The 26,075-nt window shown below is 41.4% G+C and overlaps 1 protein-coding gene across 3 annotated transcripts; it reads left to right on the top strand.

Moving 5' to 3' along the window:
• The first annotated feature begins 797 nt into the window (after nt 1–797).
• Nucleotides 798–25,962, top strand: LOC115371390 (short transient receptor potential channel 4-like). 3 transcript variants are annotated; one of them, XM_030068739.1, is made up of 14 exons: nt 798–965; nt 1,203–1,421; nt 8,446–8,586; nt 8,973–9,149; nt 9,993–10,193; nt 17,639–17,975; nt 18,589–18,728; nt 20,750–20,950; nt 21,184–21,305; nt 21,782–21,977; nt 22,153–22,347; nt 23,682–23,723; nt 24,114–24,203; nt 24,835–25,962. In XM_030068739.1, the coding sequence occupies exons 1-14, from the start codon at nt 807–809 to the stop codon at nt 25,525–25,527; spliced, it is 2,913 nt and encodes a 970-aa protein (XP_029924599.1). In that variant the 5' UTR covers nt 798–806; the 3' UTR covers nt 25,528–25,962. The 3 variants fall into 3 exon arrangements, with proteins under 3 accessions (XP_029924599.1, XP_029924598.1, XP_029924597.1); XM_030068738.1 differs by having other exon boundaries at nt 22,153–22,395; XM_030068737.1 differs by lacking the exon at nt 22,153–22,347 and having other exon boundaries at nt 807–965.
• Nucleotides 25,963–26,075: the final 113 nt, after the last annotated feature.

Raw genomic sequence — 26,075 nt, 5'->3', positions numbered from 1 at the left:
GAAAAAATAAAGATCAAAAAAGATCCGGGGCTTTTGAGGAAAGATGCCCCCCCACCCCCGCGCCTGATAACAATGTGTATGATAACAGAAGTACACACTTAAACAACCGATTCATATTGATAAAAATAATTAAGCAATAAGCCCCGAGAAGCCGTGGGTTACAGTGATTTTACAGCTGAGGGGCGTTCTAAGGCACGACGCACAGCGGAGTCGTAGGCATGTAAGGCACGGTAAAGCGGCACACACCGGGATGTTAATGGATCAGCTGTGCAGTGTTATTAACCGAGGATTATGTGGAAAATTGAACATCTTGCTTTGCCAACTCGGCAAGGATCTGCTCCAGGCTCCAGCCTTCCACCTTCTTGAATCGGTGTATTGTATACTGATCAATTTGGGGAGGGGGACGGATCGGGTCACTATAAATCTGGAGGGGACACGTCCCCCCCGTCCCCAGTGCCATCTGCGCCCATGATCCACACAGATATTACATTTGTTTAAGAATTTGTTTCACTACAGATTTGTGTATTTTCAGTCACTTTCCCTCATTATGACAGGCATTACTGGATAGTGTAGGTCATGTCTTCTGGATAGACGATGCTTGGATAAGAGGGCTGAATTGTGAACTCCTAGGGATTAACCTCCTGCTCCGTCTCTGTCTCCTTCCCCCATCGTTCTCTCGCATCCCTCTCTTTTGCTGCCCTCTCGCCTTAACAATCCTGTCCCTTCCTTCTCCAGCGTGAAGCTCCCCAGCCTGGCAGCAGCTGTAGCAGTGACGTTGGGGTGTTGGTGAGCTGAACCCCAGGGAGATGTCTCAGCTGTACTACCGGCGGACTGACAGTTCCTCATATCGGGACCGTATCCCGCTCAGGATTGTGCGGGCTGAGTCTGAGCTGTCGCCCCTGGAGAAGGCCTACCTTGGAGCTGTGGAGAAAGGAGACTATGCTAGTGTCAAACAGGCCCTTGATGTATGTATTTATATATGTACTCACTCATGGACTCTCATTTACTCGTGGATTAGAATAGTTGGATAGCATGATTGGGAATTGATCAAGCCTCTGAGCCTCTAGATGAGGGTTGATCAAGCCATCTAATTGGATTGTTCTTATTGAACTATAACTGTTAATTGTTAATAAGTATTTCTTTTTTTAATTCCACACTTTTTTAATTAACCGTGACCTTCTATCACAACCTCACTTTATCAGGAAGCAGAGATCTACTTCAAGATCAACATCAACTGCATCGACCCTCTAGGCCGAACGGCTCTGCTGATCGCCATCGAGAACGAGAACCTGGAGATCATTGAGCTCTTGCTGAGCTTCAACGTGTACGTCGGCGATGCCCTGCTGCACGCAATCCGGAAGGAAGTGGTGGGAGCCGTTGAGCTGCTGCTCAACCACAAGAAGCCCAGCGGTGGCATGCAGGTATGGAGGGGGTGGAGGGAGGATACAGGGGCTGGCAGGTGATGTATTAAGATCTTTATTTAATTAGTGGGCAAGCTGGTAGCTTGCACTTCCTACTATTTCTTTCTTTCTTTCTTTCTTATTCCGTACATTTTTTGGCACATAACTCCTCCTACAGCTTTCGTTTTAGGCCCACACTATTACTTTTATAAGTATTCCGACTCACGGAATTCTCGAAATTCCAATTTGCCCTAAGGTGCAGAGCTTTTTACCTATGTCCACACACCAAATACGAAAAACGTACATCTTGTGGAGAAGAAGCAGTGTGTCGATTTTTAAGGTGCTCTGACTTTCCGTTTTTCCGCAATTCCAGTTTGAATTCGGAATTTCGGACACAATACACACTAACGACGGAATGTTCAGAGTGCCAGAGTGAGTGACATCACGGCTAGAGTGCAGCAGCCCTGAAAAATCGTCTGAAAATGTTGTCTTTGACTTGCTCCCCTGGCCACAATTTTCACTCCACATGCAAAAATTCAGGTAAAGTAGTAGGAAAACTAGTTTTGGTTTGAAAAATGTACATACAAAAGCAAAGCAGCTTAAACTTTTTAAACGGTGACACTTAACAAGGCAGGAGTGCCAGCTCTCTCCCCCATGGACTCCCATTATATCTGGAACCCAAAATCTGGGGAGAGAAGGAGAAACACACACTTTTTTAACTCGCTCTATGGCAGGCATTTTTGGGAGTTGAAAAATAAATAGACACAGTTTGAAAGCCCAAAGCCTTACCTTTCTCATGATACATTTTCTTTTCTGCTCGGACTTACTGTCATTGAGTAAAAAGCATTTGTTTGACCACTACTTTCAGGAGATTCTCTCCCAAGCACCACTGTCACTCTTCCAGCTTGCCCACGCAGTTTCCCCAGAAACGGCACTTTTCTAGTTCTTCTTTGCTGCTATTATGGTACTTTTTCATCATATCCTCACTATCCTCCCTGTTGACTCCTGACTTGTCTCTTATGTGGTAATTCACGTTTGCACCGCCTCTCATGTTACATTGGCACATTGGGTTTTGAAGAAATGCGCCTTATAAATAAAATTCATTACTATTATGAGTGCAAAAGCTATTTTATTCATGAAGCAGGAGGGAGCCAGTGCACACCCAGCCAGGTGCACACATTGGCTCCCGCAGGTTGCAGGTGGCAGGTTGTTGTGTACAACCGTGGCTTCAGAGAGTTTTTTCTTCAGTTATAAGTCTTTTTTTATCATTAAAAAGTACAATGCACACACACCACTGACACATCGAGTTTGTTTTTTGAACCTTTTACTTGTACTTGTACTTAGTATTTGAAAAGGCATCAGCTTGGTAATTAATATAGTTAGTCTATGTAATTTATGTTATATTGCTGATACAAGATTTGTTCTGAAGGGACGCATGCCAGTTTTGTTTGTGAGAAAGATATAATGAGCCTCATTTATGAATGAACAATAACAAAAATTGCAGTAAACTAACCTGGATACATATTATATATATCACATGCATTTCATCAATAAATTAGACGGCTGTGTCTTTGAAATGAATATTTGAATGCGAGTGGATATTTGATTTTGAATATTTGAATAAATGATTTAGGCTGTTGTCCAAGTTTTCCAACTCATTTTCAGAAATCAAAAACAAACCAATGACAATAATTACCAACCTACCATAAATCCAAACAAAAAGATTTATCTCAACCGTGGGCAAATGGTGGCCAATCCAAGTTCTGCTCACATTCAAATCCAAACCACCCCGTAATATAATTCCTGTAAAAAGAGAAAAATCTGTTACTTTCTTCTCCAGACAGACTGCAGCCTCAGCCCATAAAATATTTTTTTTCTGTAAACCTTGTGAGCCCCATGCAGTTCCCTGGACCTTTTTGGACCATCTGAAATAATTACCTAATACTGTTGGCAACAACAAACGCTAATGCTTGAAAAAGTAGCCTGGGTCTGCATAAATTGTGCATTAATTACCTCCTGTAATAGATTTACTGGGTCTCCAGTATCTAATCTATCCAACTGGTGAGCATCTATTCAGTAATTACACTCACTTAGCTGAATCTCATGCATGCTGGTAGGCCAACGACATCCACAAAACTTCATTTAGTCAAAACAATGAAGAAAATTTAACTACAGCATACTACTGCATACCCTTGCAGGCAAGCAATAGTGTGTTAAACAGAGATATGAATCACTGTAATAACTCTGCTGCACGGAGGCTAATTTAACAGCCTTACCCATAACCCCTGCATAGATGGCCTGTAAAATACAATTTAGTGACATGACCATCCAATCCCCATTTGGTTTGTGGTCTGCTCTGTGGTACCACTTGAGCTGAGAATGTATGTATACATTTTACACATTTAATACAGCGGAAATGTAATTTGATTGTACATTTTAGCCCTTTTTGACAAACTGTTTCAAACAGCCTCATCAGGATCAGTTGTAATTAGCATATGTCCTCACAGTCCTACCACACTGAGTTTTACACTGATATAAAACCTTAAATATAGGATAATGTCAGTCCTACATCTAAAGTCACATGATTCATTTTGTGTATGGTTTCCCAGCAAGAACTGATGGGTCGACTTACCAACGTCGAGGTCAACTTGTCCTGTCCTCCTGTACTTAATTGTTTCATGCTGAAGTGAGATTAACTTGCCCATAGACACCAGTTCTGATTGATAGAGAATCAAGATCATCAAAACGTCACAGAGCTAAGATCAAGAAGAGGTTAGGTGATTCTGTTAGTGAGTCATTTTGGATTTTGTACACAATCTGAGAAACAACTGGTGATCACACATCCTTTGTCTGGATGGGAACAGGCCTAAATAGTACATTCACATTTGTCCCAAGTCAGTGTCTAACCAAGATTTGTTTGTTTAATCTTGTAAGTAAGCTGATTGGCTTAAGAGCACAAAGTTGCTGCCCAATGCCTTCCTCTAGTTTAGGAGAAATGCATTTTTAGAGCTTTATTTACTGCCAACTGCCATGCCAATTTTGAATCGTGAGAAATGTATATATTTTTTTCTGGAGGAGAAAAAAATCACATTTATCCAGTTGTAGATGTTTTATTGACAAAGGTGTATCTGGAGTGTATGCTCTGGAAATGGTTTGCAGCCAATGATGTAAAATCAACACAATTTGTAGTTAATGAGGCTGGGCATGAGAGCTGGGCAGTTAAGCCTCTTTGAAATTGTTCACGCTTAGTGGTGCGCTCCTTGGCTGGCAAGCTTGTCGTACATTTTATGATTGGTATCATAATGTCGTTTTATGTTAAACACTTTGTGTGTTGCATTCATCTCCTTGCTGATGAGCCACATCATTTTATCTGACCTGTGTTGTATAACAAAGTAAGCTTTGCTCCATTTCTCCTGAAACTTCCTTTTCTGCTCACTAACATGCTTGCTGCACGAAGGCCCCGGCTCCTCCATCTCACTAACCAGCTAAAATACCCGCAATGATGACGAAATCTGTCTATCAAGTCGTACACAACTCATGAAATGCCTAATTGCGATGCAACCATTTCTAACATGACAGCTTATTCCCGGGGTGCAGTTTTACCATTCTTAAAAGCAAAGTAGTGTGTGATGTAGGTTGATTCAAAACTGTATTGGAACCAGACCAAATATGACTTGAGTATTTCGTCATGTCACCTTAACTGATCACAGGCCACTAGAAATGTTTCTGAGAATGATTGTCTTAATAGAAAATGATCCAGTGATGCATTGTTGAACACAAAGGAACAGATGTTGGTAGTTTCTATGACTAAGTGAAGGGGCCATTGCCTCCTCATTTGTTGCTGTTGTGCGACTTCATTGTGTCATCATGGGAGAAGCTTTTGACTCCGATGAATGCAAGTTAAATGAGACAAGGAAAGAGAGGGGAAAAACAAAAAGGAAAAGAAAACTGAGTAAGAAGCATGAATCAGAGAGCAATCAAGAGAGCAAGTGCAAAATAGAGAGGAAAATACAACAAAGACATTGAATGGGTTTGTTTCTTTACTGAATGCATGAGGATGGAAATGAGATATAGACGCCAGAAATTTCCAGCCTAAACCCCTAGGCTGTGACATCTATCACCTGCCACACCTCCTCTTTACCTTAATGTCCTGGTAAGCGAGCGCTTCTCCCCAACGCATGAATAGGATGTGAAAATAGATCGCTCTAGCACTGCCAAATCTCCCCAACAGAAGCTCATTGGTTATATTAAAAGGCTGTCTGGGAGAAAGTGCATCTCATCTGTTGCCAGTGCTCTCTCCAGGATTTATTAATCTGGAGATTCATTTTGGGCATTGCGAGAACTGTTTGTATTTGTTTTTCTATTTTGCAGCCTGTCTAAATGCTGTGTTATGATAGCATTGTAGAGCAATTTTCCACCAAGAGGAATCGAGGCAAAGGGACGACTTCATACATCAACCTCTGAGAACCAGTATGCCTCTGTTTAGGTATTTTAACATAATATATACTTCATTTTGCCCAAATTAATCAAATCAGAATAGCTATTGTGAGCCAAATGGGAGTGAAAGGACTTTGCAAGACATATAGAGATTGTAGCTTAGAGGGTTTCTCAATGTTTTGACCTCATTTTTTGTCTTTGTATTGTAGAGCACTTTAACTTCTGTGTATTTTTGTGGTGTTTTCCAATTATAAATCTCTTTTCACCTGCTTACCATCTCCACATGGAGGTAGTTATGTAAGGGAAGCCCTCTGCTTTGAGGAGGGATGCCAGCTCAGATTTACACATTAAACAAAGTATGAAACAACAGAGTAACAGAATCACAGCTGCATGAGTGCTTACTGATTTAGTTTTATTTTCCACAGTTTTATTTTCAAAAACAGACCTGCTCACTATCCCGTTTTTGTACAAGCTTTCTTTTGGCAATACTGGTAATTGTGTAGGATGACAGGTGAGACCCAGAGGGGAGGCTTGAAGAAACGCCGTGCAAAACAAAAAAGACAAGCAAAAAAAACAGTGCACTGCTCTGTCTTGCACCCAGCAGATGCTAATGTTGCATTTTTAATCAATATGCTGATGGTGGATTCTTCGCTCTAATATGAGTAACACAACAAATACACATTACACGGATGAGTGGGATATAATTTCGTTTCATTTTTCCATTATTATCATAACTCCACATCTCCCGCAAGTGCTCCTCCTGCTACGTGCCTGGGCACAGGCCAAGGCTGTTTGATGTAGATTATTTGATTTCCCTCCTCCTCCCACGTGGAGAACAGAGTATGTACTGTAACTTCTTAGATCACCCTCCTCTGCAAAATATGAAGGCTCTCCGCCGTGGCTTTGTGCCACTCTCAGAAGTTCCTGTTGCAATATGATTGCTCTGACAGTAAACCTGACAGGTAATTAGCACCCAAGCATGCAGCATGGATGATGAAATATTTGGGGCAAAATTAAACAGCCCACAAGAAAACAGTGGGTAAAAATTTTGTTCCTTGAAGAGTGTAGGTGATGGAGGGTTCCACCAGTGTTATTTCAATTGCTACTCATCATAGCCCACTGCTGAGTCATATTTGCAAATTTTGCCAATATCTCAGTGCTTACATTAGCTAGTAATTGTCAGATACCAGTATCTCCATGAGATCAAGAAATAAAATATTCAGAATATTTTTAGGTATCAGTTTGTTTGGACTGAACAACAAATCATATTGCAATTATTTTGACTGATGTTGCAATTGTGATGTGATTCACAATTTTTGGATAATTTTCATCTTTGCTGGAAAATGATGGTGATGTGTTTTTTTTTGTTTGTTTGTTTGTTTGTTTGTTTGTTTTGTTTTTTTGCTGGGGTTTATTAAAGAATTTATTAAAGAAGCATGTTTTCTTGCATCTGGAGACTGCAGTTTTGTAGGCCAGGACATCTCTGTAGCACTACAATACTTAATTTATAATGCTATTTTGCTGCACATTTTTACTTTCATAAAAAAAAAAAATCTCCTGTGATTTGCATATTGCACTTGATCATGCTGTGATTTTGATAATATTTTCATTAATTACAATTCATTAATCAACCTTACGATCTGCCTCCTTTGCCACCAAGCATTTGACAGGTTACAAATAACCATAAGCACATGTTCACTTTGTACTGTAACTGCTGAATAACAAGTAATATCTATGTACAAATGGATCAGCTGATGTGCAAGCGTAGAAGGAGGTTGTTGGTGAAACTTGCAGAAAAATCTCCTCCCGTCACTCAGCAAACAAAGAGCTGCTCTATCCACGCCACATCCACCCTCCGTCTCTATCAGGATGCTAATAGTCTCTTACCTATCACATGTGTATCCTCAAACCATTTTCTGACTATTCTCTCTCTCCCTCTCCACCCCTTCTCCCTCTCTGTGGAATCAGATAAAAGGGCTTCAATTAAAGGAGGACAAAGGGGTGAGCTTATTCCCCTGCAGCCTGCAGCCCTGTATTCCCATTGACTGGCAAGGGAATAGCAAAAGGGCTTAGCTGGAGTGGATGATAAGAGGGATATGTGGAATGAGTTTCTTTCCAAGCGTAATGATTCCCTCTGAAATGTATGAAATGCTGATACTATTTTGCCCTAAAGAAGCAACACTGCAGCCTCTGGCCTTTTCTAAATGGTTTCTCGATTGATTGATACTGGCTACATTTTGCACGCAACGTTGGCAGAGAGTGTAATGCCTCCACAGTGTCTGAACCATTTTCACCGCAGCTGTCAAAGACACTAATGATTATTTGCTTGATCCTGCTTTTTTTTTTTTTTTTTTCACTCTGAGGTGAAAAGGAGGTTTTCCACGTCTTTGTCCTTAACCAAACCAATTACTTCTCCTGTGCTCCAAGCATTTCAGTTCAACCTGACGGGAGAAAAAAAGATTTGAGTTTCATAAATAGGCTGTGTCACATAAACCACGCACTTCACAGTGACACCAAGGCTGTATACAGCAGCCTAATTGCTGGCAATGTAGCCCCTCCAGGTTAATTGTACCTCTTTAAGCTTTTATCCTCTTGTCTTGCCCTACAGGTTCCTCCTATCCTATTGGACAAGCAGTTCTCTGACTTCACCCCTGACATAACTCCCATCATCCTCGCTGCACACACCAACAACTATGAAATTATCAAACTGCTGGTGCAGAAGGGTGTGTCTGTGCCCCAGCCACATGAGGTGGGTCAACCATAGAAGTAGAGCTGGGTAATTTAGGCAAAACTAAATATCACACATTTTTGATAAATAGTCATTAGTAATGTGGATATGATGACCAAGCAGGTAGATGCAAATGACAGAGCAGCTACAACAAACTAATAAGTTCAGAAAATTGCAACCCTTTACTGTAATGCAGCCTTTAAAACCAGGGAAAGGCCGGCTATGATATAAAAATAAAAACAATCACTTCACAATATCAATATTTCTTCACATATTCTACACACAGTGGTTACAGTGCACCTATTGCTGGACTGGGATGATTCATTAATAAACATTGGAAATCCTCATTGAAATTGTGCTGTTATTTATGCCTATGGACGCTTATTTAGCTTTGTTTGATGTTGCAGGTGCGCTGTAACTGTGTGGAGTGTGTGTCTAGCTCAGATGTGGACAGCCTGCGGCACTCTCGCTCACGCCTCAACATCTACAGAGCGCTGTCAAGTCCCTCGCTAATTGCCCTCTCGAGCGAGGACCCCTTCCTCACTGCGTTCAGGCTCAGCTGGGAGCTGCAGGAGCTCAGCAAGGTGGGAACAGGCCCCACTGACGGAACAGCTGGAGAATTCATTTGCTAGCATTTGATTTTGAAGAAGAGAGCATTTGCAGTGACTAAATTAGATATTGCACCAGCAGCTATATGTTGTATTAATGAATTTTTTTCTCTTGTTTTATGTGACATTTCATACAGTGTTTGTGTAATACCTATGCCATTTATGATGCAGAATGTGGTGTCTGTTTATTTGTCAAAAATTACCATACAGCTCCCCTGGTAAATGTTATTTCACAATGAGAAATGCATCATAGTTGCATATGAAAAAAGACACACACACACACACACACACACATACGCACACGCACAGATTTGCAGTGTCTCTTGATTTGCCACACTGAAATATCACAAGCCCCCAAAGTACCTCATGCACTGCAGTGCAGGGTTAGTGCAGTTAGATTGTCAAAAATGATCTATTGACCATCACTTAACTTTTTGTGGCAAATTAATTGGCGTTAGAGAGCAGTCAGTCTCTCTGTTATACATTTTACCTTAGGCACAGACTATTTAAATATTCCATTTTAACATTTCGATACTGAGTGCTCTCATCTCACTTCAGTTGATTAGATAAAACAACCTTTTGTCTAGTGCAGCTCCAAAGTATCAGAATTAAAGGCACTTGCATGGCTGATAGAGAGAAGTGGTGCATTTAATAAATACATGCAAAGTCTGGAAAACTGCTACCTGGCACAGAATGCCCAGAGAGATGTTTTTATTTGGAATTAGCATTTTCCCTGATAAACAGGCATGCTGTTCGAGTTCTTTCTTTTTTAGGTGTTTTGATGCTCCAAGGTATTCATACTCATTGTGTTTCTGTCAGGTTGAAAATGAGTTCAAGTCAGAGTATGAGGAGCTGTCCCAGCAGTGCAAGCAGTTTGCTAAGGACCTGCTGGATCAGACTCGCAGCTCCAGAGAACTGGAGATGATCCTCAATTTCAGAGACGACATCAACCTATTAGAGGAAGAGGGCAACAATGACCTGGCCAGGCTCAAACTCGCCATCAAGTACCACCAGAAAGAGGTAACCAAGATGTGCTTGAACATGATACAGAGTATTGCTCGCCCTTCTTTTTACTGTCATGCTGTATGAGGTATGAAGTGGTGCTCACCAAGTATTACTGAGTTTTTCATGGCTTTCGGAGGGACTCAGGTGACAAAGGCTGTCAGCGGTCAGCGGTCAGCCAGTGTCATGCCAAGAATGAACTTTAATGCTGCAGTGTGCCACAGCTTGAAATTGTACTCATCTGTGGTAAATTTGACTCTCTGGCTTCCATGTTATATTACATAACAATCCAAAGCACTTACTGTTTGAAAACCTCACAGTCACAGTTTCAAGTGATAAATCTTGATGAAGATTCTTTTTTTTCTTGATTACTTCTTGATTACTTGATTACTTGATTACTTCTTGATTCCCCCCCCCCCCCCCCCCCCCCCCCCCCCCCCCCCCCCCCCCCAATCATACAGCAGCCACTGTAAAAACTGGCTTCATAAACTGGCTATGAGCTTAATCACTGTTGTATCAAACCAATCAGCAATAGAGAGAGGCAAAGTGGATAAATACAAGTGTGAAAAAGTTGTGGATCATTATAATTCAAGTATGTGTATATTAAATCTTCATTTTGGAGGCTGCAGTGACAGGATGGAAGCAGCTGGGCTATCAGCAAGCTGGTGACACACACACACACACACACACAAACACATAGCCACAAACAGTTATGTGCGTGAGGAATGAGTTGCAGATGTCACAGCCTTGTTTGCAGCATTTCATCCTAATCACTATCTTTCCATCCTCTCAATCAAGGGCTTATCATCATCACCACCATCATCAGTATCATCTTCATCAAGTCTACGCTCGTCCTTTTCATGTGACCCCATCTCTTCCTCTCCTCTGTCTGTGTGTCTGTCTGCTCCTGTGAACTATGGTGCTGTAAGAAAATTACTTTGTCAGATATAGAGATAGAGCTGCAGCTAATCACACAATCACATCTGCATCTGCATATCTATGATATAATTAATGCCACATTTAATGCCATAAAGATATTGGAGGATATAAGTAATCATATCCTAAAAATTTCTCCCTGTCTTATCTCTCTGAGTCCCTCCCACCAAACTCTTTAGCCCAGTCTCCACTGTCAGATCTTGTTCACAACCTTGAACCCTCAATTAGCAGATCTTGTTGCTGGGTGTCACTGTGTGCCAGTGTGAACTGGTGCGATGACGTTAACAGCAAAGTCTCTCTCTATTGAAAGAATATAGAAATGGCACCACAATAAAGGCAATTATTATGCCATGCTTTATTTAAAGATACCAGATGCTGCTTTGGAGAAGGATTCTAGCGGTTTTCACTTGGGTGGCAGCTAAAAATCACTTTGGCAAGTGGCCTACATTTTAGACAAGCAGGGAAAACCCTGAGTACAGGGAATAAGACATCATTAAATTATTATTGCTGTAACCTAGTAGGTAAATACTTACAATTCATAGCTGACTTACTTAAAACAAACTCTCTTGTAATACTCATCAGTTAAAGCAAATAGATTATAGTTGCCAGAAGTTCAGGATGTTAACAGCCTGTGTTAAATGGTATATATGCATCTATGGAAATAACATACACAGTATTAGTAATACCTCTCTATTACACAGAACAAGCAGAAGATTTACTGCATGTTAGCAGTTACCTACGTTAATCTGTAGGCAGAAAATAAATGAAAAATGAAAAATGTTTATTTTTTTCGGACGTAAAGGACGCTAACTGGTTGATGACAGGGTAAGAACACAGGCTTTATTTATGCATTGGAAAAGGACGTGGTGAGAACCTGATCAGACCAAACTCACTTTCCTCTTTCTCACTGAGCAAATTGGACTGTTTTACGTACCTGTAGAGGCCTGATGGCATGTAAAAGGAAATGACCAATTCTGCAAGACAGAGCCTGGTAATTCCATGGGAGTGATATGCATTTCCTATTAAAGCCCTGTTTAATTTCACAGTTAATACACTAAGTTTAATAAACACGCTCTAAGTGGATAGAGCCATAAACAATTAGCCATAGGAAGTAGGGAAGTGACTTAAATGCTATAAATTATACAGTTGAACCTGTGCTATTGCTAATATAAAACATTACCACCTACAGTAGTTTGCCATTAAACTTGTCCCCAGGTTTCTATCCAGTTGCTGCAGTGCATTTACTAGAACTGATGAACAACACCAAGGTGTTTATAAGTAATTTAGCTGTGACTTCTAAGTGTATCTGTTTGGTTGTAATTACTAAGTTAGTTTAATAAGCTTGCACTTTTCTACTCATACCAGTTATTTATCACGCAAATAGGATTATCAGGTAAACTTACTAAGTTTACATATTTATTAGATTTACCCAGTAAACCGCATCTTTAAGTTGAATGTAAAACCAGAAAATTGGTGAATAATTAATGTTTTCCCAGTGCTGAATGGAGGCTTTTTTGATAGAGTTGTGAAATTCTTTTAAGTTTCATCAGGCAGGCATCAGGGGGTTGAACTGATATTATGCCGCAGAGTTATTTCCCTGAATATGAAGGTGAAACAGATATCACCTACAATAGAGGAGATGAGGAAGTGTACGCAGTACTCCCAGGAGCCACCTATAATTCATTCAGTCTGTCTTGCGCTGGAAGCGCTGCCTGGCTGCCGGAGCAGATGTACTTCTGGTGGAGTCTCAGTTTATGACATGGCTGTTTCCGCCTTCATCTGGTTGTTGCACAGCGCCGCTGACCCTGAGACGCAGTTTGGCAGATGGGTGGGTCCAATCATGGAAAGACACCCAGGAGTGGTGTCTGCACTCAGGTGGATAAACCCTGACACTTGCCGTCTCACCCACCTCCCTGTTGATGGAAGTGCATTTTTCATTCTTCATAAACAAACGCTCTCCCTCCCATCGTTCCTTGTCTCCTAGGTTGTTTTGCCACTCATCTTCCCTCCCAGGGAGTTTTTTTCTTTTCTGCATGTAATTATCCAGTAGGTGTCCTCGTATACTCCTTCCTCCTCATCTCATCTCTAAGGCAGTTCGATCAAACTGGGACTTTGATGGAAGGAAATGCCTCATGATGTGGGTAAAAAAATCTACCCATCTGCCTTTTTCAAACGATAACTCTTCCAGGTACTTACACTCATTAGCAGTCATTTCAAAGTAAAGCTGCTCTGCTCAATCTGCTCCTCTCCTCATTCCAAGCGGTGACAGTGGTGGAGGTGTGTGTGTATGTGTGTGTGTGTGGTGGGGTATTATACAGTGCTGCAGTGTGACAGAGGTGAACTCGAACATCATGATGCAGTTATTCAGTGCTGCAGTTGAAGGCTAATTTTATGGAGATTTTTCTGTTATAATTACATTCCACTAATCTCACAAGCAAACATCATGCTAACAGTAACAATGCATTAACAGTAAGTACTGAATAATAAGGTGTGTGTGACATTTTGTGGCATTTTGCAGAGATGCTGGTCATTCAGGCAGTGATATACAAAAATATGCAAAACTGCGTCAGGCATTTATGGAAAAATATGTTTTTTTGGCATTCAAGGTTTCCCCCAGGATTAAATTGTTATTCAAATGAGCTTGCATTGGAGAATGTTTTGCTCCATAAAGCAGTCAGACCAAAACCATAAAGACTGCTGCAGTTGTTTGAGAAGGGCATAAAATGCTGTGACAATGCAACATTTGTGTGATAAAGCTATAATTACCGTGATTTATTTGTTATTGTGACAGACTGTGTTTAAGCCAGACATGTAATTGGGTTTTGCTCCCTGTATGAGGCATCAAGAGCTGAGTGGACACTTAGTTCATTTGAAAAGCTCCTTTTACTATATTTTGCAGACAGCAGTTATTTTGTTCTGGGCTTTTTTGTTTATTGTTGTCAAAATAAACTGAAAAGCTGCTCTCTCCAACTGCTCTCTGCAAAGAGCTTTTTCTGGGCATTTTGTGTGTGATGTATTGAACAGTCATTTATTCCAATCATTGTTGAGAGGCTTGGGAATGTTGTGATGGCAGAGGAACGCTCAAGCTCTTGCAATTGGCATAATACTCAGCTTAAAAATGAATCGTTTTTCTATGAATAGCACTGGCTGGTGATGAATGTTGCAGTGAGTCAACAAGGTGCATCTTCTTGACCCTTCAGCTGAGCAAACTTTTGATTCAAAGCATAATCCAGTATCTAGTCAATGAAAGGCTCAACGGCTCTGTCAGCCCTCTTATGTGTGTTTTTGTGTATTTATCTTCGTTTTTGTATTTGCATCTCTGTGTATTTTACAGCTTGGCTGCTACTCAGCTCCCAGGGTTGGAAGATGTCAGTTTATGATGGTCTAAAGAGTGATCTCCGCAGGCCCCCATTTAAGGAGCCAAGCTCGCAGAGCAATCCATGCTTTGATCCAGCAGGAGGCCAAATCTGATAAATACGATCAGTAACACATACGCATTGAAGTGCCTATTATCTCTCATGCATCCTGAGGGTTTTGACAGCGGATTACTCCCATTTGTATTTATATACTGAGGATTCACATTGGGAGCTTCAACAGAAGTGCCAAGGGAAACCCATTAGTTTTACATGTTGCAGGTTGATGATGCCCCCTTGTGATTTAAGGTCAAAATTGCAATGCTGTATTTCAAAATATTGTCTCCACTAAATGGCTTTATGATTGCAGTTGGCAGAAATTGGCGCTCACTGAGCAACTAAGTTTGATGAGGGATGTGTCATTTTATGTACATTGCTCATTACTGTTGAACTCTAGTTTTAATGTACAGTGAATGAACAAAGTTGTCAGGACACTTGGCGAATCCAGCTAGACGAACTACGGGCCATGTCAGCAACAATCAAGCACTGCAGTTGTACACGGTCAGACATCAGTTGAAGTTGTGGTGTGGAAATGTTCCACCTCTGTCTTTTGCTCCTTTCTGCACCACTGGATTCCTCCGACAACATCTTGACTGGCTTGACTCACTGTCAATCACTGCCACTTCGACATCTCATAAGCTGCAGACTGTGTAACCGCATCCTGCTTGTGTTAGAGACCCCGGTAGAGGTTGGCAGCGCAGTGCAATTTTGGTGTCAAGGATTACAGGGATTTACACTTGCACTGCCTAGCCGCTCCAACCAGGACAAGAGCACATGGAGCAGAGCAGGGTCATTTTCTGTGCCATTGTTTTACCAAGTGATGCGTACATGAGCAGATCGCATGTCAAAAGCATCCCCCCCCCCCTTTGTGGGTGATATGTTGACCAATTTGACTTTGATACAAGTCCCTCAAGTTGTGAAAAAGTAAAAGATTCTACCTGAATTGTGCTTGTATGAACAAGACACCTGAGGCAATTTAAGGCTTTGCCAGACTATAAGTACTTGCCTTTTTTCCCTTTGGAACGACAAAGGAATAGTAACAGAGGTTCTACAAAAGTGAAGTTTCATAATCAAAGTAGCAATCAAAGTATGAATAGATTTTTTTTTTTTTTTTTTTCAGTATGGGAAACATATGAATAAAGGATTTGAATCCTTTTCCCACCACTTCTGATGTTGTCAGAAATATTAGCCAATTATTGCAAGAATTAGCTCAATAAATGACCTCATTTGCATAACATGTTATTTTTTATATATATATCATTGTGATTATGTTGAGGTAGTGTACTTTTCAAGTTCCCCTTATTTACACTATGCAATTAAAATGGAACAATTTTCTGACATTCACTGTACCATGTATATACAGAGTCAATGAACCAGAGCCTCACTTGTGTCCTGGAAGATGACCTGATATGCATGCCACAGACAAAATAGGTGCTCACTGATTAAACTTGTGGTGGCAGCACATCCACATCCTTTTTCTTTTGCACTGTCATACTGAAAAACTGCAGTGTGTTTCTGTCACAAAATAGCTGCGGCAGTGCGCCACATAATCTGTTACCTGTGATTTTCCAAAGGACGAACCGGAGAGTGCACACCAAGAGCTCTCAGGCTCCTGGGAGACGGATGCCAAGGTTTCAAAAAAGATAACACATGTGAGGGAGCGAGGCTGTACATGAGCAGGATAGTTTAAATTGTATGTTTGCACAGATTGATAGACTGATAAATCTGTTTTTTGTGCTCACTTTTTCAGTAAATTGCGAGTTTCCGAATTTAAAGCAAACATTCACAGTAGTTTCACCTCATTATTTTAAAAATAAAAGTACCTCTTTAAAAGATTCAGTCTACACTTTTGGGTCTGTCTTAGTGTTTGGGTGCAACTTAATGACCATTTGGCCATTTTCTCTGTAATAAGTTTGATGCTCAAAGGAGTGCTCGGAGGGAAGAAATGAGAAGGCCTTTTTCTTTTCTTTTTTCTTTTGCATCTTTTTCTTTCATCTTTTATCCGCAGAATCTGATGGACCTGCACAGAGTTCAGGCCTCATCATTATCAGCATCCTCCTCCTCCTCATCATCATCATCGTCATCACAATGCTAATACACTCTCTCACTCCCACTCTCTCTGTATCTCTCTGTCTCTGTCTCTCTCTCAATTAGACTTCCTCTTCACCACTTGTTCCTGATCCCTCCTCTCTCTGTTTCCTCTCTCTATTTCTGTGTTAGTAGTTGACGTATGGGAACATGAGCCACTCTACTCTGGCCCCTGACGCAGATAGGGATCTCTGGTCCTCGTTCCCATGGTAACAGGGCTGCAGAGTTGAGTTGGCACCAAGCAGTGTCATTTGACACTTTGACTCTGATGTAGGAGCTCACCATGACATTTTGCAACATTTTGTGTGTCTGTGCCGCTGTGTCTGTGTGTATGTGCAGCCACATATCCTGCTGTGGATCAGACACATACACACAGAGGGTGTTTTTTTTTTTTTTTTTTTTGCTGGTAATCCAGGCTCTACAACAATAGGAATGTTTCCCAGATTGCTCCAGATTACCACCAGATGTTGGCCGATGCAGTCCTGGAGCACAGATGCAGATTACCGAGTTTTGGTACATAGATATTTGTCCTCTCAAGCTGTGTTGATCCCGTATTCACTCACCATGATGATCATGCCATTACCTAAGGGAAATTTTTTTGTGTGCATGTGTGTGTTTTCTTTCCCCTGCAATCACAAAACCTGTTGATCTCATAGCAAACAAAAAAATCAAACAAGGCAAAGAATGTATAACACTTTCACATGGTGATTTATAATCCAAAACATTTCAGTCAATCTTGTTATGGTGAGCAGACTTATCGTGTTCTCTGCATGTTTGGACTGAAGGTCTGTTGGCTGTTGACTTTTATGTCAGTGAAGCAGTAAAAGCTTGAGGATGAGGATGCTGTTGCCAGTCTGCTGCCAGGAGACTGGCACGCTAGTACCTTTAGTAATTTATGGGAAGGCAAGATGTTCTCTTGAGTCATGGATGGGCACAGTATGTCTTTAGTTTTTCATCTCTGGAGATCAAACAGAATCAAACTGCAGCTATTTGACCCACCCTTCCCCCTTCTTGTTCCTCTCTCAGTTCGTAGCTCAGCCAAACTGCCAGCAGCTTCTGGCGTCCCGGTGGTACGATGAGTTCCCTGGTTGGAGGCGGCGCCACTGGGCTGGGAAGTTCCTCACCTGTGTCTTCATCGGCCTCCTCTTCCCCATCTTCGCCCTGTGCTACCTCATCGCCCCCAAGAGCCGCTATGGCCTCTTCATCCGCAAGCCCTTCATCAAGTTCATCTGCCACACAGCTTCCTACCTGACCTTTCTCTTCCTGCTGCTCCTCGCTTCCCAGCACATTGTGACCACAGAACCTGACAGGCAAGGCCCAGCACCGACCACGGTGGAGTGGATGATTCTGCCCTGGGTGCTGGGTGAGTAAAATGGGTGTTGGGACCGAGGGTGTTTGTGGTGGGGGTAATGGGAATATAAATGTACTATAAGTATAAATGTAATATAAATGTGTAAATGGTCTTTGAACATGACATATTCAGGCATGAACGAATGAGAGCTTAACATTTAAGCCTGATACCAACGACAACAGATGGGATTGGTTCAGTGTGGCCTCAATATTGGGCATAATTGCTTGGTTCGGGTAGGTTTTTCTTAAATTTGTTTGTTGTTGGTTGGTTTTTAGAACTATGGTGAACTATGGTATTAGGCAATATTCAATATTTTATGAGGACAAACAAACAAATTGCCAACAAATTACTTCATTGCTATTTGGGTTGTAGTTGGGCCAAGGAAAAGAAAAGGCCATTATCTTTCAAATTTTTGGTCCTTAAAGATGTTTTTCAGGCACAGATTGGGTTGGGCTTGAAAATTTGGGCCCAATTCACAATCCAGGAATGATGCTGTAGAGCCAAAGCATGGGGATTTAATTTGTCATCTGTACCACAGACAAATAAAACAGAGGTAACCGGCAGTACAAAGACTAGATCAAATGGCCGAGGATCTTTATGACTCACACAGTCTCTTTCTATCTAGGATTCATCTGGACAGAGATCAAGCAGATGTGGGATGGCGGTTTCCAAGACTACATCCATGACTGGTGGAATTTGATGGACTTTGTCATGAACTCTCTTTATCTGGCCACCATTTCCCTCAAGATTGTAGCCTACACTAAGGTACGGAGTAACTGAATGTCCAGCATTTCTCAAGATATTACACCACATTGACTGGCCAGACGTCATTTTTTGCTAAAGAGTAAATGGCACATACAAACAACCCAATGTTTCAGTAACTGATTAACCACACTTTTGGCCTTATTCATAAACTACACCGCCATATTTGCCATGACAGTAAGAAAAAGAACTCAGTTGTCTACAATTTCTGCAAATACTTTTGGCCACACATCCAAGTCATCAATAAATTATATGTTTATATTATTAATAGGCCTAAATGTCCATTCAATTAAAGGTGCTATAGCTTTGAGATATGGGGCCCTATCTTGTGCCACCCGCTATCCGCTGCCACTACCCGCTACCCGCAAATTGCGGATTTAGGAACTTCCGCTATCCCTAAACGGTATCTTGCGCCACCCGCTACCCGCTATCCGTTATGCCGACTCCGTCATTTGCGCCTGGAGGTGTGTTCGTGTGCGTGTTTCATGCGCTATCCCTAAAGTTGCTATCTTGCGCACACACTTTTGCACTTTGCACTTTAGGGAGAGCGGATAGCGGGTGGTCAGGACCACTGACCACCCGCACACCCCGACGGAGCCTGGCCACGCACACGGTCGGACTGATACCGGGACGCCGCCGGAATGGACTGAGTATATTACTCATATAGACTGTTTAGAGGAAAGACTGTTTTAATTGGACACTTAAGCCAGCACGTTTTATTGTTTTATCATAAGCCAGCAGCTGTGCTGTATTTTTATTTTTAATATTTTATTTGCCCAATCTACCTTGTCAATAAATTAGTTTACACATAGTTCCACCTCTGCCTCTTGTGTGTCTGTGGTGTGGCCCGGGGATTTTACTCAATCAGTACAACCTTGTGACACGTCCACTTGGACACATGTGGCTCCACCTCCCGAATTAACTCGCCTATAATATAATATATAATATGTATATAAAGCCAACTTGCTTTAGCCTCAGTAGAAGCCCTGAGAAAATCTACCTCCCTCTCTCCATCGCGGGTTTAGGATTTAGGATTTAGGATAGCGCATCCTGCCCTTAAAGGCAATGGCACCTGGCACACTGATTGGTTTAACTGGCGTAACGCCCAAAACACGCCTATGCATAATATAGCGGGTAGCGCAGGTGTTTTGCGGATAGCGGGAGGTGCACAAGATAGCAACTTTTACGGGGGAACTAATCCTAATCCTAAATCCTAAATCCGCAAATACCAGGTTTAGGGAGTCTGGCGCAAGATAGGGCCCATGGATTTTACACTCTTTAAACTAACTAAAAAAAACAACAAAAAAAAAAAAAACGCTGGGACATTGAAAAGTTACCAGTTCACAGTTGCTTTTCATAATAGCAGGGCCTGCAATTTTGTTTACATACGTATTTGTGTGTATTGGTTTAGAGTGCCCCAATTTTTTTTTCTTTTGATTTTTTACATAATTAAAAAAAAATGCATGTAGCAGGTTCTGTCAATGTAAACAAATTGTCAAATTATTTGTCAAAACTACGTAGTGCACCTTTAATGACTCAACTGCTGTAAAACATACATTCCTATCTGTTTGAATGAAGAATCATGGCAACCAGTGAGAGAGTACAGTAGCTGTGGGACCGAATGAAGAGGAACAGTTATTTAATGATCACCACAGTAAATGCTCCTGTGTGCTTTGTGATGATTTTTTTTGTGTTCTAATATTTTACACCTGTCGTTTAGTGTATGGAAATGTGCTATATGAATAAACTTGCCTCAGCTAGTTAGCATGGCTGTAAATATGAACATCTCATTAACTTGTTGTTTTTCATTGGCTTTCAGCTGGGACAAGCTGTTATTTTCCACGCTGATTATGCAATATCACAGTGGAAAATAACAGTAGAGCTGCTGCAATACTATTTACCACATGTTAACTTTATAAATGAGCTCAGATTGCCGGGCTTGAAATTCAGTGTGGCATTATGTCTTGACTGCTGAGTTTTATGTCCTGACTTTTTATCCGTGCTTTTCTCTCTGTCACATCCAGTACAGTGGCTGTAAACCCAGGAACCAGTGGGAGATGTGGCACCCTACACTGGTGGCAGAGGCGGTGTTTGCCATCGCTAACATTTTCAGCTCTCTGCGCCTCATCTCGTTGTTCACAGCCAATTCTCATCTGGGGCCACTGCAGATCTCTCTGGGGAGAATGCTGCTGGACATTCTCAAGTTCCTCTTCATCTATTGTCTGGTAAACACACAGCTGTTTGCACGCATGCATGAACATAAACACACAGATGCGGCCTCACACACACATGCATGCAAGCACACAGACGTTGGCATCAGTACTTCGATTCACTAACTCTTATTCCCCTTACCTATTCAGGAAATAAACATTTTTTTGAGTATTAATAAAAATGTCCTTAGAATTAATTGTTTGTTAAACCTGATGAACTCGTCACACACTCGTGTCTCTGTCTAAAGGTCCTGCTGGCCTTTGCCAATGGGCTGAACCAGCTGTACTTTTACTATGAGACCAAGGCCTCAGATGAGAAGGGCAAATGCAAGGGCATCCGCTGTGTGGAGCAGAATAACGCTTTCTCCACGTGAGTTTATGCAAATGTGATGCTGCTCTTTTTGTGCACGTCTGTGTAACTGACTGGAAGAAATTATGCATGTGTGAGAGGCAGAGAGAGCAGTGTGTGTGTGTGTGTGTGTGTGTGCTTGTTGTCTCTGTGTGCACATGCCATATTTATGTCTGTTCATTCTGTGAAGCTAAGTCTCAGGCTTGGGGATATGGACAGCATTAAATATGACACAGTATCATTGAATACCTTAGTTACTGCTGTAGGTGCATAATAGAAGAGCTGAGGCAGTCTAATAAGTTAAGCAAATTCCAGCCCTGTAGTATAAAGCAGGTTTTAAAACCAGGAAAAGACAACACTTATGCCATATCATATTACAGTATGAAAAATCCCAGACAATATCTAGTTTCATATCACGATATCAATGTAATATCAATATACTGCCTAGTTCTAGCTATATGATTTCATTGTGATAAAACATATTTTTCTGGTTGCAGGTTATTCGAGACCCTGCAGTCTCTCTTCTGGTCTATTTTCGGTCTGATCAGCCTGTATGTGACCAACGTGGATGCAGACCACCAGTTTACTGAGTTTGTCGGTGCCACCATGTTCGGCACCTACAACATCATCTCCCTCGTGGTGCTCCTCAACATGCTCATAGCCATGATGAACAACTCCTACCAGCACATTGCTGTAAGCACACACCTAACACACATGATGTGGACTGCTTATGTGGAGTACATGATGTGATGGCTTGATTATGTAGATAGAGTGTGCATGTGGGTGGCATAAGGGTGATATGCTTAAATATTTATGTGAATCCTTGGGTGGTGGCGGCACTCAAATGCACTCAAAATCGTGATTGCAGGACCATGCAGACATCGAGTGGAAGTTCGCCAGGACTAAGCTGTGGATGAGCTACTTTGAAGAGGGGGGCACTCTGCCGTCCCCGTTCAACATCATCCCGAGCCCCAAATCAGCCTGGTACCTCATGTGCTGGATCAAGAAGCAGGTGTGCAAGAGGACACAGTCCAAGCGCCCTGAAACATTTGGAACACTTGGAGTAAGTCAAGCTCTATTCTTACGTTTATTCGACTATCAAAAATATCATGTACTCGAGTAACATCAAAAAATATAGGAAGACTTCAATTCCAAGTCATCAAAGTTGTCAAAACGGATGCATTGACCAAAACAGTCAAGAGACTCCAGTTTTTGCCCTTATTCCAAAAAAGACAATATTCCTACTAAGCTGTTTACATGGCTAATGAAAATGAATATTCCACTAATATCTGTGTTTACATGCAGCATGCATACTCTCTCCCTTTGCCCTTCCTTCAGCCACCTTATTCAAAAAGTCAGCATTGCAATATTTGCACATTTCCACAAACCTGTTGATATCCAAGTCTTTCATAATGTTTAAAAGTAGGTGTGTCTCTCCTTCCAACCAGAAATGTGGCCTTTTCTTTTGCAAATGCATCTCTAACTCAGCCTTGCGTACTGTTGTCTAATTGGTTTGTTTGACTGTAAATAGCCAGCTGTGTGCAGCAAACTGCATTAACACATAGTATACCCAAATGGAATATGCTGTGTTCATGATCTGTATCAAATTTGGAATTTTGCTATTGTAGGAATAATAATGGAATAAATTAGTGTGCATGTAAACATCTGATTCAACTTTCTCAAGAAGGAGCTTACCAATCTAATTACAAACACACATCCACAAAGTCCTCTTGAAATGATAATAGCATAGAAAGTAGAGGTTATTTCTTCACATCAAGCTTATCTACAGGATTTTAGCACACCCATAACTGCTCAAGTGCCTTCTTGAAAAAGATGAATGGCACTGATGGAGCCTTAGAGCCAAAATGTTTGGGTTTTTTTCCAACAATATAAAGAGGACTACTTTAAGACTTTGAGGCCAAATTTCTTTTTTATCCTTTGTCGGAAATAAATTATAATGTTCATCATTCAGTATTTCCATTATATGAATCATCCTAGTCTTCAAAGTGTTGTTTTGTCAGCCAAGGACAGAAGTTATTGTCTTTTTTTTTTTTTTTTTTTTTTTTTTTAAGCACTGTGATTTGCTGTAATTTTGTAGAATCCACTTTTTCAGATAATGGAAATCTCTTGTTGGAACAGAACTCATGTAACACTGTGAGACGCTCCATGCAGCTACACCCACAGCTTGCAAACTTCAACACAATTATGCCATACTGTGAAGTAATACAAAAATATAAAAAGCTCTCCCTCTTTCTCTCTCTCTCTCTCTCTCTCTCTCTCTCTCTCTCTCTCTCTCTCTCTCTCTCTCTCTCTCTGTCTCTCATTCTTCTCTCTGCTCTGCCCTCCCACCTCCCTCCGTCTCTGACTCACCTTGTCTGGCGTCGCATGTCTTTGTAGAGGCGAGCAGCAGAGAACCTAAGGATTAATAACCAATATCAGGTAAAGGCAGTCTCTTCCAGACCAAGGTGAAAGTTATTGCTCCTCTCTGCAAATGTGATGAGCACATTCTGCTCATCTGATTGCCTTTCTGCACTCTGAAATTCAAGTCTTTCAAAAGAATGCATTTTCTATTTCTCATAAAATCGACCTGACAATTGTACTCGGTGGGATGTTCATAGCCATTCTCTGTTGAAGAGGATTTTTATAATCGTCCACATGCAGGGGGTTATTGTAATGTTTAAACTATTTTGTGTGCATGTTTTCAATCAATGTGTCATTATGTCATTACCTGGTTGTCTGCAAATGTTGTATTGATGAGAAACTTTCATCCATTGTTGGAGAAGGTAATTGTGTTCTCATCTCCTTGTGCATTTCTCCTTCTGGTTGCAGGAGGTATTGAGGAATTTGGTCAAACGCTATGTGGCTGCCATGATCAGAGATGCCAAGACAGAGGAAGGCCTGACTGAAGAAAACTTTAAGGTAGCTTCTGTTTTGAGACATATGCTGTAAATAATTTGGGATTAATTTTTTTTTAGTCATTACCAAACACTGAAAATTTGCTAGAAAATGTATTGATAAAATTTTTTATGCAATTTAAAAATAAAATAAAATAAAATGAATAAATAAATCAATAAATCAATAAAAAAAATAGAAACCCTCTTAAATGTTCAGTTGAATTGTTCATGGAAATAAATAATCCCTTTTCTAATAAATGGCTGCAAGTCTGATAATGTTTGCTGTGAAGCAGTTGTTTTCTTCATGCTTCATGCTTCATGAATTTGCTTTGATGGGTTACGGTACATGTCAGACTGCAGTCTCATCATTTAGCCAATTCAATACCATTTAGTTGATTGGTTTTGGTAGATTCAGCTATGAATCAGTTCATTCAGGAAATTGTCTTTCTTCATAGTTTAAAAAAAAAATAGAAAACAAAACAAAATTAATTGCCATTTGCTAATTGCAAATTGCTTTTGTATTGACTTTGCAAAGAACTTATTGAGAATGAATACATACATGAATACATACATACATGAATGAATGTATACATGCATTAACATATACATGAATCAATACAACTAAAAGCTCTGTTATTCCCTCTGCTCTCTCTCAGGAGCTGAAACAAGACATCTCCAGTTTCCGGTATGAAGTGATGGGAATGATGAAGACAGGGAAGCCCCCTCTACAGGCCAGTGGGAGCTCAGTGGAGTCCAGTTTTACCTTCCCCAACTCCTCCCTCAAGGTTTCACCCCCTCCTCCTAGTGGCCACGTGAAAAGCAAACTCAGCCTATTAAAGATCACCACGTCCATCCTAAAGCAGGGCGGTGCCACAGCTTCACCCAGGCCGCCGGAGGCCTCCAACGGGCTGCCGAACGGACTCATGCCCCTGGCCTCTGACGATAGCTCTGGCGAAAAGTCAAGCCAGAGGAAAAACTTCCCCAAAGACATCACTGACTTTGGCCTCTTCCAGAAACGCCACTCAGGCGGCACTGGAGACATGTCTGGTGCAACAGGGGGGATTTCTAGAAACATGTACGCTTTGTCTGAGGAAACTGGGGAGTCTGGGGCCTCAGACGCAGAGGAGCAGGACAAGGAGCAAAAAGCAATAGGTAAGGAGGAGGAAAGACCCTTGGATGGAGAAAAAGAGCAAGAGACAGCTGGAAGAGAGATAGTGACAGAGGCCAAAGTGGAGAATGTAGATAACGGTAGAGAAAAGGAAACAGAGGAAACAGAAACAGAGAATTTTCTCTGCACTGAGTCAGTAGCCGATGACTGTTCATCAGAGTCGCCCAGAGAAGAGACATAGGCTGGGGTGTTAAGGGAATAAAACTGTGGGAATACAATGGTGGACTCATGATGAAGAGACTGACAATCAGCATGAGGCTCGTGTGAGGAGAGCTGCTTCAGAAGTCTAACTTTTCCAGTTATTACTAAACTCATGATCAGCTTTGATCTTTGGAGACTCAGGGAGGCTTTCGGTTTGACACAGTCAGACAGACTAATGTGTCTGAAAAGCCGTTAAATTAGCAACGGAGACGTAACTCTCTTTGTGGACCTCTCTGGATAAAGGTACATGGAGCTCTGTGTGTGACAATTGCATGGATTTAGGTTTCGGGGTGTCGTTGGATCATATCTCGTTCCTACTGATGAATGGAAAAGAAATATTTCCTGAAACTAGACGATTTCCTCATTTTTCTGTACCCTCCTCTCTCATTTCCCGTATCTGCTGCTTGCCGTCCTCTCCCAGCTATCCCATCATTCTCCCTGCTGTCTCTCCATCATTTATTTCTCTACCTCTCTCTCATCCTTCCTTCTCTTTCACCCTCATCCACCAAACACTCCACCCCCCACCCC

Source organism: Myripristis murdjan, chromosome 14, assembly GCF_902150065.1.
Source record: "Myripristis murdjan chromosome 14, fMyrMur1.1, whole genome shotgun sequence".
NCBI lineage: Eukaryota > Metazoa > Chordata > Actinopteri > Holocentriformes > Holocentridae > Myripristis > Myripristis murdjan.
The sequence above is the reverse complement of the archived record's forward strand: the minus strand, read 5'-3'. Positions and strand labels throughout refer to the sequence as shown.